Below are 14767 nucleotides of genomic sequence, written 5' to 3' on the forward strand. Positions count from 1 at the left end.
AGTGATGAGATTAGGTCGCTTTGTTGGACATCACCTCCATAGAGGTGCACAGGTTCATTATGGAGGCGCTGGGTTGGGCCTTTGTCTTCCTAAAGGTCTCTGCCCTGTTATCACAGTCTATCGGACTGACACGCCAACAGCGCAAGCTCCACGAACCCCTATAAAAGACACACCAGGCCGATGAGAGGTAGACCAAGGTTTCAGACCAATAAGGAGCACTGAGAAACATTTCCAGCATCTCTAAGTTTTACTTTCACCATTGTCATGTGCAAAGCTGCAGTTCTCACTCTCGCCCTGTTGGTGGCGCTGCTGGGCGGCGCTCAGGCCACAGACGGACACCCGATCTACGGGGTGAAGCTGTGCGGCAGAGAGTTCATCCGGGCGGTCATCTTCACCTGTGGAGGCTCGCGATGGAGGAGATCTCTGGATGTTTCAGGTATGAGAGATATATAAAAAAAGATCAGGAAGTTTGGTTATTGTTGCTTGTTAATTCAGATACGATGCACATACATTTTGAGAAACCAAATTTTCCGTCCATAGACGATTTTCATACATTTATATATGACATTTTTAGCTGTATTTCTATGTAGCTTTGAGTTATTGTTTTGACATAATAATAGCTAAATAACTATTAGATGACAACAATAAAAACATACATTATTTATTATTAATAATAAGAATAACAAGAATGAGAATAATTATTACTAAACAATGTATTTTTATTGTTATAATTAATAATAATCATAATAGTAATATCAATAATATTAATAATAATAATAATAATATTTATTATTATTATTATTATTATTATTATTATTATTATTATACACATACATTTAGATGGCAAAATGAGCCACATGTCATTTAATTTTTATTATTGTTGTTGTTGTTATTATTTATTGTTATATATTATTATATATAGTCTTTTTTAAGTTGTTTTCTATACAGTCTTAAGTTATTATTGTTTTGACACATACATTTAGAGGGCAAATTGAACCATGTCATTTCATTTTTATTACTATTATTATTATTTTTATTATTATTTATTGTTATATATGTCTTTTTTTGTTATTTTCTACATAGTTTTGAGTTATTATTGTTTTGACAAATACATTTTCAGGGCAAATTTAACTACATGTCATTTAATTATTATTATTATTATTATTATTATTAATAAATAATGTATGTTTTTATTGTTGCAGCCTAATAAATATTATTATTATTATTATTATTATTATTATTATTGGTAATACACATACATGTAGAGGGAAAATGTAACCACGTGTCATTTAATTATTATTAATAATAATATTATTAATATTTAATACACACATATTTCTAGCTATTGTTACAAAAATATCTGTGCTACTTATAACTAGTTTTGTGGTCCAGGGTCACATATGTTCATTAACTTTCAAACTTAACATACATGTAGAGGGAAAACTGAATATTGAAAATTATTTTTATTATTAATAATAATATAAATTTTTATAACACACACAGAGGGTAAATTCAACAATATGTAATCCACAAACCCATTTTGTAATATAAATTATTTTAACCTTCTTAAAAATAAATAGCTAAATAACTATTATTTTTTAAGATTTAAATAAATAATTATAATTAATTAAATTGTGCAAAATGTGACATGACCTTATGTTGTGGGCAGGGTGTTGCTCTGTAGTTTCTTGGATATTTGGGGTTGTTGCTAAGTAGGTTTATGTGCTATTCTGGTGTCTGTTGCTTAGATTTGTCATTTGGTGTACATTTGTGAGTGTTTTTCACACATTTGATCATCTACTGGGTGAAAAACCATAAGTCTGATGACACATGATCTGAGGAAACATTCATGTCTAGTGCTCAAACTCTGCATGACGAGTCACGTGCTGAAATTTAATACTAAGGTTTAGTGCTTTTTTTGAATCACTAACAGTAACAATGAGTAACAATAGTGCTGACATTTTGTTGTTGTGTTGTTCTTTGATCAGGTGACCTCTCCAGTGACCTGCTCTCAGCTCATGACGATGAGGCCTCCGACAGCTGGGCCAACCCCATCGTCTCTGGCCTGTCGTACAGACCCCGTCCCGACGCAGAGGCCCCAGCCTGGGCAGGAGAGGGCCAGGAGAGCCCCGTGTTCAGCCGGCCCGCCCGCTCGCTCATCTCAGAGGAAGTGCTGGAGGCCTTGCGCACATCAGACAGGAAGGGCCGGGACGTGGTCGTCGGACTGTCCAATGCCTGCTGTAAATGGGGTTGCAGTAAGAGCGAGATCAGCTCGTTATGTTAAAGAACTGCGTGATCACATTCCTCCACCTATTTCCAACCTTCCTATATGTGAAGAATAAAGATAGAAAGGTTGTTGAAGGCCGTTCCTATGAAATACTGAAAAGATATGTGTGTCAAAGATGTAGTAAAAAGCAGATTTTAGCCAAAGTGAAGAGCTTGTTTGTTACCCTGTTCAAAAACTACTCTTCATCTCCGTCCTTGTGATGTATGGTCATTGATTTAATAACTGGAATAAAGTTTTGATTGCGATAGAGTTTGGTGTCTTGTGGTTTCTGAGATCAGCTTTACAGAGTGCACACTTTAATTAAAAACTGTGAAATAAAATCTCTTCTGCTCACCAAGGCTGCATTTATTTGATTCAAAACACAGCAAAAGCAGTAATATTGTCCAATATTTTTACTATTTAAAATAACTGCTTTCTATTTGAATATATTTTAAAATGTAATTTATTCCTGTGATTTCAAAGCTGAATTTTCAGCATCATTACTCCAGTCACATGATCCTTCAGAAATCATTCTAAAATTGCTGCTCAAAAAATATTTATTATTATTTATTATTATCATCAATATTCAAAACATCTGAGTAATTTTTTTTCAGGATTCTTTGATTCTTTGAAGGGGATTCTAAAAGTTAAATATAGAAATTAATACTTTTATTTAGCAAGGATGCTTTAAATGGATCAAAAGTGATGTTAAATACATTTATAATGTTACAAAAGATTTCTATTTCAGATAAATGCTGTTCTTCTGATCTTACTATGCCTCAAAGAAAGCTTAAAAAATCTAGTCAGCTGTTTGCAACAAAATAATAATAATAATAATAATAATAATAATTAGAATGATTTCTGAAGGATCATGTGACTGCAGTAATGATGCTAAAAATTCAGCTTTGAAATCACAGGAATAAATTACATTTTAAAATATATTCAAATAGAGAACAGTTATTTTAAATAGTAAAAATATTTCAAAATTGTACTGTTTTTGCCGTACTTTTGATATCAAATAAATGCAGGCTTAGTGAGCAGAAAAAACTTTGTGTAATTTAATCTGCAAGATTATGCAGATGAATCTGTATGTAATGCACAGATAACCTACTAAATTTAACAAAATGTCCAAAATACAACAGAACACACCACACTAGACACTGCATCCCACAATGCAGTGCTCTCAGAGATACTATATTGCCCCTATATTGCCCTTATTTTAAATACCAGAACTGACATTTGATATCAAATGTAATTAAAATGCAAAATAACAGTTTATTTCTAAGATTATAAGCCCTAAATGCCAACCTAATGCGACCCTTATGATAATTTTTAATAGTAGGTAGCATTTACTGCAGTATGCAGCGCAATATGTAGTTTTGGATGTTACCATAATTATAATACTATGAAATTATTTGAGTACGATGGAGTACCATGCAAATACTTATGAATATGGTAATGATCACACAATATTATTTGTGAACCTGGACCACAAACCAGAAAGGGTATATTTGTAGCAATAGCCAACAAGGTCAAAATGATCGATATTTCTTTTATTTCTTCTATCTTATGATCCATGAAGATCTTTTGTAAATTTCCTACCGTAAATATATCAAAACTTAATTTTTGATTAGTAATGCACTACTAAGAACTTCATTTGAACAACTTTAAAGGCGATTTTCTCAATATTTAGATTTTTTTGCACCCTCAGATTGCAGATTTTCAAATAGTTGTATCCTAACAAACCATATATCAATGGAAAGCTTATTTATTCCACTCAGTTCCACAAAAATGACCCTTATGACTATGAAGTACATGACTACTTCACAGTGAGGCTAATGAACCTGAATGACCCGTTATTATTTCATCTTTGTCTCCATCTACAGGTCACTGGGTGAATCACGGTCCTCTAAAAATAAGTTACACCCCAACCAAAACGTTCATTCACGAAATATAGATCACAATTTATACGTTTTAGCCCGGATATCTAGCTTTATGTTTTAATTAAACCCTAATAGCAACTATCAGCGTCTAATTTCGTTTTATGCTAATGAGACATGACGTCACCGTCACGGTACGGAAGCCGCTCAGATCCACACCGCGCGATTAACGCGTCCGCCATGCATCAGGCGCCGCCGGTGAAAGAAGAATAACAGCAAACACGCCGATTAAATCCCGAAGAAATAACGCAGAGATCCGTGGCGAGCCATCCGTTACCGCGACCCGACGTCCATCAGCTTTGTGAAGCGGTAGAGAGAGAGATACACCCAAACACAAACAGAGAGAGAGAGAGAGAGAGAGAGATCCACTGACTGAAGGTGAGAGCGTTTGGCGGGTTAGCACAGCGGCTAACGGCTAAATCAGCGTCTGTGTATGTTTATATCGCATCATTATACACACTTATCACACATATATAACGGGTTTAATGCGTTTTATTTCATGTTTGATCGATTAGCGCGTCTGATGTGAGCTGGGGAATTGGGTTAAACCGGGCTGCGTAAACACACACACGGCCTACACACACTTATACACACACAGATTATACATATAAACTACACACTAGAGTGTGTACAGACTCACAAACATACACGTACACACACTACGCGTGTATCATACACACATGCTCACACTGTGCTTAAACATATCCAAGATACACACACTTCTCAGTCAAATGTGTTTATGTTTATGTATAATACATAGTATGTATATACATTTGAGGTCAAAAGTTTACATCCCCCTTTCAGAATTTGCTAAATGTTAATTATTTTAGCAAAATAAGAGGGATCATAAACAATGCACGTTATTGTTTATTTAGTACTGACCTGAATAAGATCTTACATGTGAAAGATGTTTACATATGGTCCACAAGAGATAACAATAGTTGAATTTATAAAAAAAGACCCTGTTTAAAAGATTACATACAGTTGATTCTTAATACTGTGTTGTTACCTGAATGATCCACAGCTACGTTTTGTTTAAACCGTTAAACTGCTCGCTGTTCTTCAGAGAAATTGTTCAGCTCCCACAAATTCTTTGGTTTTCCGACATTTTTGTGTGTTAGAACCATTTTCCAACAATGACTGTATGATTTTGAGATCCATCTTTTCACACTGAGGACAACTGAGGGACTCATATGCAACTATTACAGAAGATTCAAACACTCACTGATGCTCCAGAAGGAAACACGATGCATTAAGAGCCTTTTGTGTACTTACATGTACAACATACTTGCATGTTTCCCAGAAGACAAAATAAATTAAGTTTAGCCTGATCTTCAAATTCCAAAAGTTTTCACCCCTGGCTGTTAATGCTTTTTGTTTCCTTCTGGATTGTCTGTGAGCTTTTTAACCTTCTGTAATAGTTGCATATGAGTCCCTCAGTTGTCCTCAGTTTGAAAAGATGAATCTCAAAATCACACAATCATTGTTGGAAAGGGTTCAAATGCACAAAAATGCTGAAAAACCAAAGAACATGATGGATTTTGCTGAAGAACAGCGGCCAGTTTAACTGTTTAGGACAAAAAAAACAGCTATGGATCATTCAGGTAACAACACAGTTTTAAGAATCAAGTGTATGTAAACTTTTGAACAGGGTAATTAAAAAAAAATTCAACTATTATTTTCTCTCGTGGACTATATGTAAACATCTTTTGTGTGAAATGTCTTAGTACTAAATAAACAATAAAATGCATTTTGTGTGATCCCTCTTATTTAGTTAAAATAATTAACATTTTGCAGATTTTGAAAAGGGGATGTTTTGACCCTAAACTGTATATGAATGCATATATTTATGTAGATAAATAGAAAGATAGACTCATAGTATAGTCTATATATCTTCACATAGACATTTATACAAACATACACTTATGTACTTAAAAAAAATAAAAAGCTCGCAAATGCACATTAAAACTTGGAAATGAAGTTTTAAGACTTTTAAAAAAGGAAAAACAGCAAATTCATGACATAAAATGAAAGATTATTGAATATTATTCACTATTTTAATGCGAGTTACTGTAAACGTTAAATGTTCTTCTATTTAAACATCTTAAATGATGCTGGAGAACATGTTTTAAGATTTGGTTGCTGTTGACATCCTCAAATTCATCTTTACACTTATGCAGATACAATTTTATGCAATGAAACGGTTTATATTAATTGAGAGAAGTGAAAAACGGGTGCATTTCTTGAGTGTTTGCAGCCCCTCGCAGAATCACACGCGGCCCACACTTAAGTTAGACACTCACACATCACAGCCTCCTCACATGTTCACACTCTCGTCTGCCTCGATCCCACTAAACCAGATCAGATGGTAAAGCTGATGTGTAAACGTGCTGTCCAGGTGCTCGCGGTGGATTAGCCTGGCGTCAAAAACTGTTTTAAACTGGACATTTAGTTAATGTGTCTAATGATCAGTGTGTTATTTGCTCTCTTTGATTCTTTATTTCTAGAACTATACCAAGAAAGCAGTGATGGCCAGGAGGGGTTGTGTGTGCGTTTTAATGTAGTTCACTCATTTGTCTGATGTATTTCCTGTGTTTGTGTGCGTGTGCAGCTTAGGATGGAGTGGCAGCCGGATGAACAGGGTTTACAGCAGGTGCTGCAGCTGTTAAAGGACTCACAGTCTCCAGATACGGCCACACAGAGAGCCGTTCAAGAGGTGTGTGCTCATCACTTACATTATTATACTATCATTATGAACAATTATATGTCTTTAAAGCTTATTTATCCAGGTTATCGCCAAATATACACTACCAGTTTAAAGTTTAAAGTGGACAGTACCTTTTTTTTTTTTTTAAAGAAGTCTCTTCTGCTCACCAAGCCTGCATTTATTTGATTCAAAGTACAGTAAAAATTGTGAAATATTTTTACTATTTAAAGTAACTGTTTTCTATTTGAATATATTTTAAAATGTAATTTATTCCTGTGATTTCAAATCACGTTACTCCAGTCACATGATCCTTCAGAAATCATTCTAGTATGCTGATTTGCTGCTCAAAAACATTTATTATTATTATTATATTAAAAACAACAGTAGATTCTTTTTCTTTGATGAATAGATAGTTCAAAATAACTTATTTACCTGAAATAGAAATCTTTTGTAACATTACAAATGTCTTTGTCGTCACTTTTAATTAAGCTTTTGAATGCTATAGTGCATAATGTTACAAAAGCAAAGCTTTTTTCCAGATAAATGCTGATCTTTGGATCTTTCTATTCGTCAGATAATCCTAACAAAATGTACTCAACTGCTTTAAATATTGGTAATAATAATAAAAATGTTTTTTTGAGCAGCAATTCAGCATATTTGAAAGATTTCTGAAGGATCATGTGACACTAAAGTCTGGAGAAATGATGCTAAAAATTCAGCTTTGATCACAGGAATAAATTACATTTTACAATGTATTACAATAAAAAACAATTACAATAAATTGTAATAATATTCATCAATATTAGTGTTTTTTCTTTCTGTATTTTTGATCAAATAAATGCAGTTATGGTGAGCATAAGATACTTTTACTATACTACTATAAAGATATAAAAATCCTTCATATTTGCTCTCCAAAACTTAAAATGCAGAGGATTGAAAATTTAAAATCTTGGAGTCTTGGAAGTCATTTATTAATTTAATCTGATAGTAAATGACTCATTCATGAAAATAAATCAGACTTTTCACTCTAGTCCCATTTTTAATTAAATCTGCCAAAATATCTAATCTACTTCGTTTTTAGGCAACATAATAGTCTATTTTAAAGTGTTAAAATTGTTACCATATTTCAGATTTTTTTAATTAAATTTCAGTGTGAGAAAATCTGTGTAGATACGAGTTAAGATATATCTTTCTGTTCTAGTTTAAATCATTTTGGTAACACTTTACCAGCAACTACATTAGTTAACATGAATTAGGAATGAACAATTCTTCTACAGCATTTATTAATGCATTACTAAAATCACAGGTTGTGTTTGTTAACATAAGTTAATGCCCTGTGAACTAACATGAACAAACAATGAACAACTGTATTTTTATTAACTAACATTGACAAAGATTAATGAATACTAAACAACACATGTCACCTTATTGTAAAATACTACTATAGTTTTCTGAATAAACGTCACTGGTCTGAGTTCAGATCTCATCTTTCTTTGCTGTCTGTTCAATTAATGCCTGATGTTTTCACGACTCTTTCGTTAGAAACTGGAGCAGCTGAATCAGTATCCCGACTTCAACAACTATCTCATCTTCGTCCTCACCAGCCTCAAATCTGAAGGTCTGTAATATCCCATCATGCATCACCTGCCTCAATGTCACCCACACTTTCCTGTCGCTCATCTAAAGGAGCATCTCTGTGTCTCTGCAGACGAGCCCACCCGTTCTCTGAGCGGTCTGATCCTCAAGAACAACGTGAAGGCTCACTACCAGAACTTCCCGCCGGCTGTGGCCGACTTTATCAAGAGAGAGTGTCTCAACAATATCGGAGACCCGTCCCCGCTCATCCGCGCCACCATCGGTCAGTTTGAACCTGGGTTTGAGTGGGTTAGACTGTAATGGATGCTTTGAGCTGATTTCATTTGATTAGTTGTCATTTTTTCCCTTTTAGAGCAGTATTTATTGTCTTCAAGTGCCAACAGCGTATCCAGCTTTGCACTAATAGTTGAAGTTGTGTCTGTGTGTATCTGCAGGTATTCTCATCACTACTATCGCGTCTAAAGGAGAGCTGCAGACATGGCCTGAACTGCTGCCTCAACTCTGCAACCTCCTCAACTCGGAGGATTACAACACCTGCGAGGTAAAACATGCAGAACTCTCTGAGTATGTTTTATCTGAACACCCATTGTTGCCATGCAAATTCAGAACATTTTAAAGGTGCCATAGAATGGAAAACTATATTTACCATGGCATAGTTGAATAATAACAGTTCTGTACATGACATACTGTGAGTCTCAAATACCATCGTTTCCTCCTCCTTATATGAATCTGGTGTTTGTAAAAGACCACTAAATAAGAGGCCAATTCCAACATAACACTGACTATGATATTATAGTCTTGGGGTCATTAATAGTTACGCCCCCAACATTTGCATCGCCTAATCATCAGAAGTTCTGCGGGTAGGCTATTGTGAAAAAACAATAGCGAAAATGGCAGGTCACGAAAAATAAATGTTACGTTTTTGGTTGTGCAGGGGATGTTAAGTGCAGGGATGGGTTGGTGTCTGTACTCAGAAAGGCCCGAAAAACAAATAAGGTGTTCTAATAAAATAAGGCGAGCCACTAAAGGGACATGGTTAGCTTCTTGTTACATTGCATTACATAAAATTTCACTTACCACATAAAATTTCACTTACCAGAGTAAGGAGAGATGACAGCGCTGACGATGGGGATTGATTTACAGATCCTGATCACCCCTGACAGCATTTAAACTTATAAAATATGTGCTAAGTATTTCCGCTGTAGTATTATGTCACACAAAGCATGTGCAATCACAAATCTCAAAAGTGAAAGTAAAAAGTTATCGTGCATTCAAGATGGCAGTTTCAGTGCCCTGCATATTAATAGAGGCTCGAGCTCCGTAATTAAATATGTTTTGCTCCATGTGTTTCCTTCCTGCTGTGCGAGAGCTAAGTGAGCCGCTTTGTGAAACAGCCAATCAGAGCAGAGCTCATCATTATTATTCATGAACAGAGCATTTCATTCTAGGGACAAATCCTAGGGTTGTAAATGGACTTGTAAAACTGTTTCTGGAGAATTTGTGCCCTTACCTAAGCCATATGCCTTCTATGTAGATATCAGAGGACAATTCAAAATACTGTATCAATGCATTCTATGGCACCTTTAAGTGATATTTAAACTTTTTCTTTTATATGCACCCGTATAACAGTTTAGAGTAATGAATTGCAGTGTTTATCTCTATATTTAGTTGAAAACATCATAATACTTTAACTAGGAGTGCAGTATGTTTACTGATTTCAACATGCACATTCTGTGTTTTCCCAAAATGTGCAATATTCATCCCACAATGGAGTGCAGTTGACATGACCTTCTGTTTGAATGAAAACAGTTGCACAAGAATGTGCTTTGTGATTTGATTGGCTTGCCAGACTGCATTTTTGCACACAATTAAGTTATGTTTTTAGGTGTCTATAACAATGTAGTGAGTAGACTTCAGGTGGCGTGATATACAGGTAATTATAGGTGTGTAATAACAGGTTTGAAGAACTGATTTTATATTTGTAAGTTCTTTATAAAAATATATGTGGCCCTGGACCACAACATTTTTTTTTAATTGAAATTTATACATCATCTGAAAGCTGAATAAAATAAGCTTTCCGTTGATGTATCGTTTGTTAGGATAGGATACAATATTTTGCTGAGATACAACTATTTGAAAATCTGGAATCTGAAGTTGCAAAAAAATCTAAATATTGAGAAAATCGCTTGTTGTCCAAATGATGTTCTTAGCAATGCATATTACAAATCAGAAATTAGGTTATGATATATTTACAGTAGGAAATTTACAAAATATCTTCATGGAACATGATCTTAATATCCTAATGATTTTTGGCATAAAAGAATGTCTATAATTTTGACCCATACAGTGTATTTTTGGCTATTGCTACAAATATACCTGTGCTACTTAAGACTGGTTTTGTGGTCTAAGGTCACACATTACTTCTTTTTCACATAAATAAATGATAATTAGACTGTAGAAGGGATATGAATTGTTTGCTAGGTGAAATTTCAGCGCTAAAAAAAATTTACATTTTCGGTTTCGACAGAAAGAGAAATTGTCCAATTTTATTGCTTTACTTTCAATAAAAGTGTGGTTATTTGGTTTGTATTTTTTAAATACTGTATCATTTAAATTTTTAATAAAATAAAAAATAATTATTAAAAAACATTTTCGGTTTTGGATTTTGACCTAGTGCATCCAGAGTTTTCGGTTTTGGCCTAGAATTTTCATTTCTCTGCATCCCCATTGTTTACTAAATAATATTTTTAGTACTTCAATGGCGTTTCATACTAGGTTATAATGTTTATTTTGATGTTTGCATATGCTATGTTAAAAAAAAGTACACAGTAAATATTTGAGATTACTAAACTACTTCAACAAAGTAGTCCTAGGTTTTTTGGTTAACTTCAACGAAACCAGTAAAGTAGAAGTCTCTACACTACCTAGATTAATAATTATCAAAAAAAGTTTTGAACTTTAGTATTGAGATAGCTGTTAAATGTTAATTTTAAAATATGGGCTTGGCCAGATAGCTCATAATACCCGAAAGTTTATTATTTCTGAATAAAACTTGAATTTATCATAGGCATCTTATGATACTAAAGAATAGGGATGTGCCCAAATCCGAATACCGTGTTACAGAAAGGAAATGACGTGTACTATGAAACCCCTAAAACATAATTATGAGATGGGAGGAAAATAATATAATTCAATGCTTTCTCTCGCAATTATGTTGTAGAGTAATTATCCACTTTTTTCTTCCCGCAAGAGTGGGCCATTTGTTAATTTTATGGGTCAGGCTTCTGGCCTCGTCTGCTTCCAGCTATTTTTAGCTGTACAAAACCGCTTGTTTTGCTGCTTGATATCGCAAATTGGTATGTCTCACCATGTTGTTTTAATGTTTTATTTTAATTAGGAGCACACTGGTTTGTAGTGCAAACAGTTTTACCGTTGACTCACCCATAGGCTTACTTCCACACTAAAGAAAAAGGTGGATGCTGTGTAATTTATAAATTAGTTCTTTTTGCTGATTTGCTTTAATATATGTGTGTGTACAGGGTTCTTTCGGTGCGCTGCAGAAGATCTGTGAGGACTCGTCTGAACTGCTGGACAGTGACGCTCTGAATCGACCCCTCAACATCATGATCCCCAAATTCCTGCAGTTCTTCAAACACTGCAGCCCCAAGATCAGGTGAAGAACCGCACGCATCTCTCACAGACATGCTGTCCTTGTGTTTGATAATGAGTAACATATCGATTCAATGTCTCTGCAGGTCTCATGCCATAGCATGTGTGAATCAGTTCATTATTGGGAGGGCTCAGGCTCTCATGGACAACATCGACACATTCATAGAGGTGCGTTGACCTCTAGCATACAGTGGTTTTCAATCCACCACAAAGTAATTTCATGCTGTAATTAAAATTGCAGTGGATGTATCTTTACCGTAGCCTAGAATCTAGACGTGCCCCTAGCGGCAGCAAATTACATTTGCTTCTAAGGTCAGTCTAGTTACTCTCAATTCACTTAAATTTCCGAAAAATCCAAGATGTACCGGGCCAATCACGAGTCGGTGGGCGGGCTTAACATGATGACGTCTGACCTGCGTCCATAAGTTCCGTCAGACATGAATTCCTGGTTCCGTGAATTAAGCGTGGAAAACTGAACAGTATTTATATATTTTTTTACTTTTGATACACAGCCACGTCCATGTGTCCTGAGCAGGAGCTCGTTAACGTTACATCTGAACGCGCTGTGGTGTAGAATACGCAAACACCGGAAGCGATCTGTGGCGTGTATACGACACTCATTGTTTACACAGCACAAGAGATTGTGGATATAGCGGCTATTCAAAATGGTAATTACTTGAGCTTGTCCTGGTTGTTCAAACCCATTTAAAGCTGAAAAAGATTACGTTTGCTTGCGCAAACTCATCCTGGACTTTTTTTTTTTTTTTTTTTACATATTTCCCCTTTCGGTGTTTGCGTATACTACATCAAAGCGCGTTCACATGTGACGAGTCGAATCATAGATATGCTAAACTCGTGCTCATGACAGATGGACGTGGGTGTGTATCAAAGTTAAAAAGAAAATTATATAAATACTGTTCATTTTCTTGCAAAAACCGATCGTTTCGTGTCTTAGGACATCAATGTATCGTCACGAGCCGCAGGGTGTAATTTGGATTTGTCTGTGCATGTTTTTGTTTACTTTTAAAGGTTTAGTGCCCATCTATGTCTATTATTTAGCTGACAGACTGCACACAGTGCACTGATTTTTGTTAAAAATCTTCGTCGCTCTGACTACGTCACCTGACCGACTAAGTCTCTGATTGGTTGTAGCGCTATCCTATTGCGTGGAGAGGAGTTTGAAAGACAACCGTTTATCCCACCCCTCCGGTTGAGCCCTGTCTATGGAGAGTGCCCAGACCCTACATTTATGTGGGTCTGGCTTGCCAGGCTATCTTTACCGATGATTTAAGACTTACTAACCCAACAAATTAGCATTTTTGTCATTGCTTTAAGAAATACACTATGTAGTGAGAGGTTTGTAGCTCATTGAGTGAGTGAGCTGGCTAAATGAGTCAACTGAGCTGATTCAAGGTGACAAATTGATTCAGTTCATATTCAGACCAAAGAACCCATCTTGTACTGTTTTCTCTGTTTTCAGTCTCTCTTTGCGTTGGCGGGTGATGAAGACTGCGAGGTGAGGAAGAACGTGTGCAGAGCTCTGGTTATGCTGTTGGAGGTCCGGATCGACCGGCTGATACCACACATGCACAGCATCATACAGGTGAGAGCAACAAAAACATCTGACATTTAGCTTTTAAGTCATTTAAAGGTGTTGTGGGAGATTTAAATCTGGTCTGTGTCTCTGTATCCTGCAGTACATGCTGCAGCGCACACAGGACGCAGATGAGAACGTGGCGCTGGAGGCGTGTGAATTCTGGCTGACTCTGGCGGAGCAGCCCATCTGTAAAGAGGCTCTGTCAGGACACCTGGTCCAGTGAGTACTGCAGGCCACATATCTGAGCATAAACTGAATGTACAGAGGAAGCTCTGTCGGAGAGATCTGAGCTGAATTCACGTTTTGAGCGAGGTGATTTAACATTAATGCATTTCTCCACAGACTCATCCCCATCCTGGTGAACGGAATGAAGTATTCTGAGATTGACATCATTTTACTGAAGGTGAGTCACCATATATGAGACATGAGTCTGGGATATTCCCTGGAATCAAATTATGTTTATTACATTAGTTAAATGTGCAGTAACATGATATTTGATTATGATTCACAAGCATTGACGCCACGCTACATTTGATTATTTTTCTTATGATATCTAACCCTGGACCACAAAACCAGTCTTAAGCAGCACGGATATATTTCTAGCAATAGCCAAAAATACATTGTATGAGTCAAAATAATCGATTTTTCTTTTATGCCAAAAATCATTAGGGTTTTAAGTAAAGATCATGTTCCATGAAGATATTTGTAAATTTCTTATCGTAAATATATAAAAACGTAATGTTTGATTAATAACATGCATTGCTAAGAACTTAATTTGGACATCTTCGTTTGGGTGATTTTCTCAATATTTTGATTTTGTTTGCGCCCTCAGATTCCAGATGTTCAAATAGTTGTTTCTCAGCCAAATATTGTCATACCCTAACAAACCATACATCAATGGAAATCTTATTTATTCAGCTTTCATTGACCCTTTTGACTGCTTCTGTGGTCCCAGGTCACACATTCTTATTTTTTATTTTTGTACTATTATA

General features: G+C 35.5%; 2 protein-coding genes across 2 annotated transcripts in view; both read left to right on the plus strand.

The window, feature by feature from the left end:
- The first annotated feature begins 213 nt into the window (after positions 1 to 213).
- Positions 214 to 2527, plus strand: rln3b (relaxin 3b). Its single transcript, XM_073843222.1, has 2 exons — positions 214 to 436; positions 1989 to 2527. Exons 1-2 carry the CDS (start codon positions 265 to 267, stop codon positions 2282 to 2284), a joined length of 468 nt encoding a protein of 155 aa, XP_073699323.1. The 5' UTR covers positions 214 to 264; the 3' UTR covers positions 2285 to 2527.
- Positions 2528 to 4373: 1846 nt separating this feature from the next.
- The window catches only part of tnpo2b (transportin 2b), a 28946-nt gene continuing 18552 nt past the window's right edge, over positions 4374 to 14767 (plus strand). The window contains exons 1-10 of the mRNA XM_073841909.1: positions 4374 to 4584; positions 6818 to 6922; positions 8456 to 8531; positions 8622 to 8771; positions 8944 to 9050; positions 12049 to 12182; positions 12265 to 12346; positions 13659 to 13781; positions 13876 to 13994; positions 14118 to 14178. Coding sequence (XP_073698010.1) covers positions 6824 to 6922; positions 8456 to 8531; positions 8622 to 8771; positions 8944 to 9050; positions 12049 to 12182; positions 12265 to 12346; positions 13659 to 13781; positions 13876 to 13994; positions 14118 to 14178 — 951 coding nt within the window. The 5' untranslated portion in view covers positions 4374 to 4584; positions 6818 to 6823. The remainder of the gene's footprint in view (positions 4585 to 6817; positions 6923 to 8455; positions 8532 to 8621; positions 8772 to 8943; positions 9051 to 12048; positions 12183 to 12264; positions 12347 to 13658; positions 13782 to 13875; positions 13995 to 14117; positions 14179 to 14767) is intronic.

This window comes from Garra rufa, chromosome 6, assembly GCF_049309525.1.
Source record: "Garra rufa chromosome 6, GarRuf1.0, whole genome shotgun sequence".
Classification (NCBI taxonomy): Eukaryota; Metazoa; Chordata; class Actinopteri; order Cypriniformes; family Cyprinidae; genus Garra; species Garra rufa.

Excerpts from the sequence above, each read along its gene's own strand:
- rln3b (XM_073843222.1), top strand. The coding sequence starts at position 265 with ATGTGCAAAGCTGCAGTTCTCACTCTCGCCCTGTTGGTGGCGCTGCTG. Across the intron at positions 437-1,988 it reads GAGATCTCTGGATGTTTCAG|GTGACCTCTCCAGTGACCTG; the intron begins GTATGAGAGATA and ends TTCTTTGATCAG.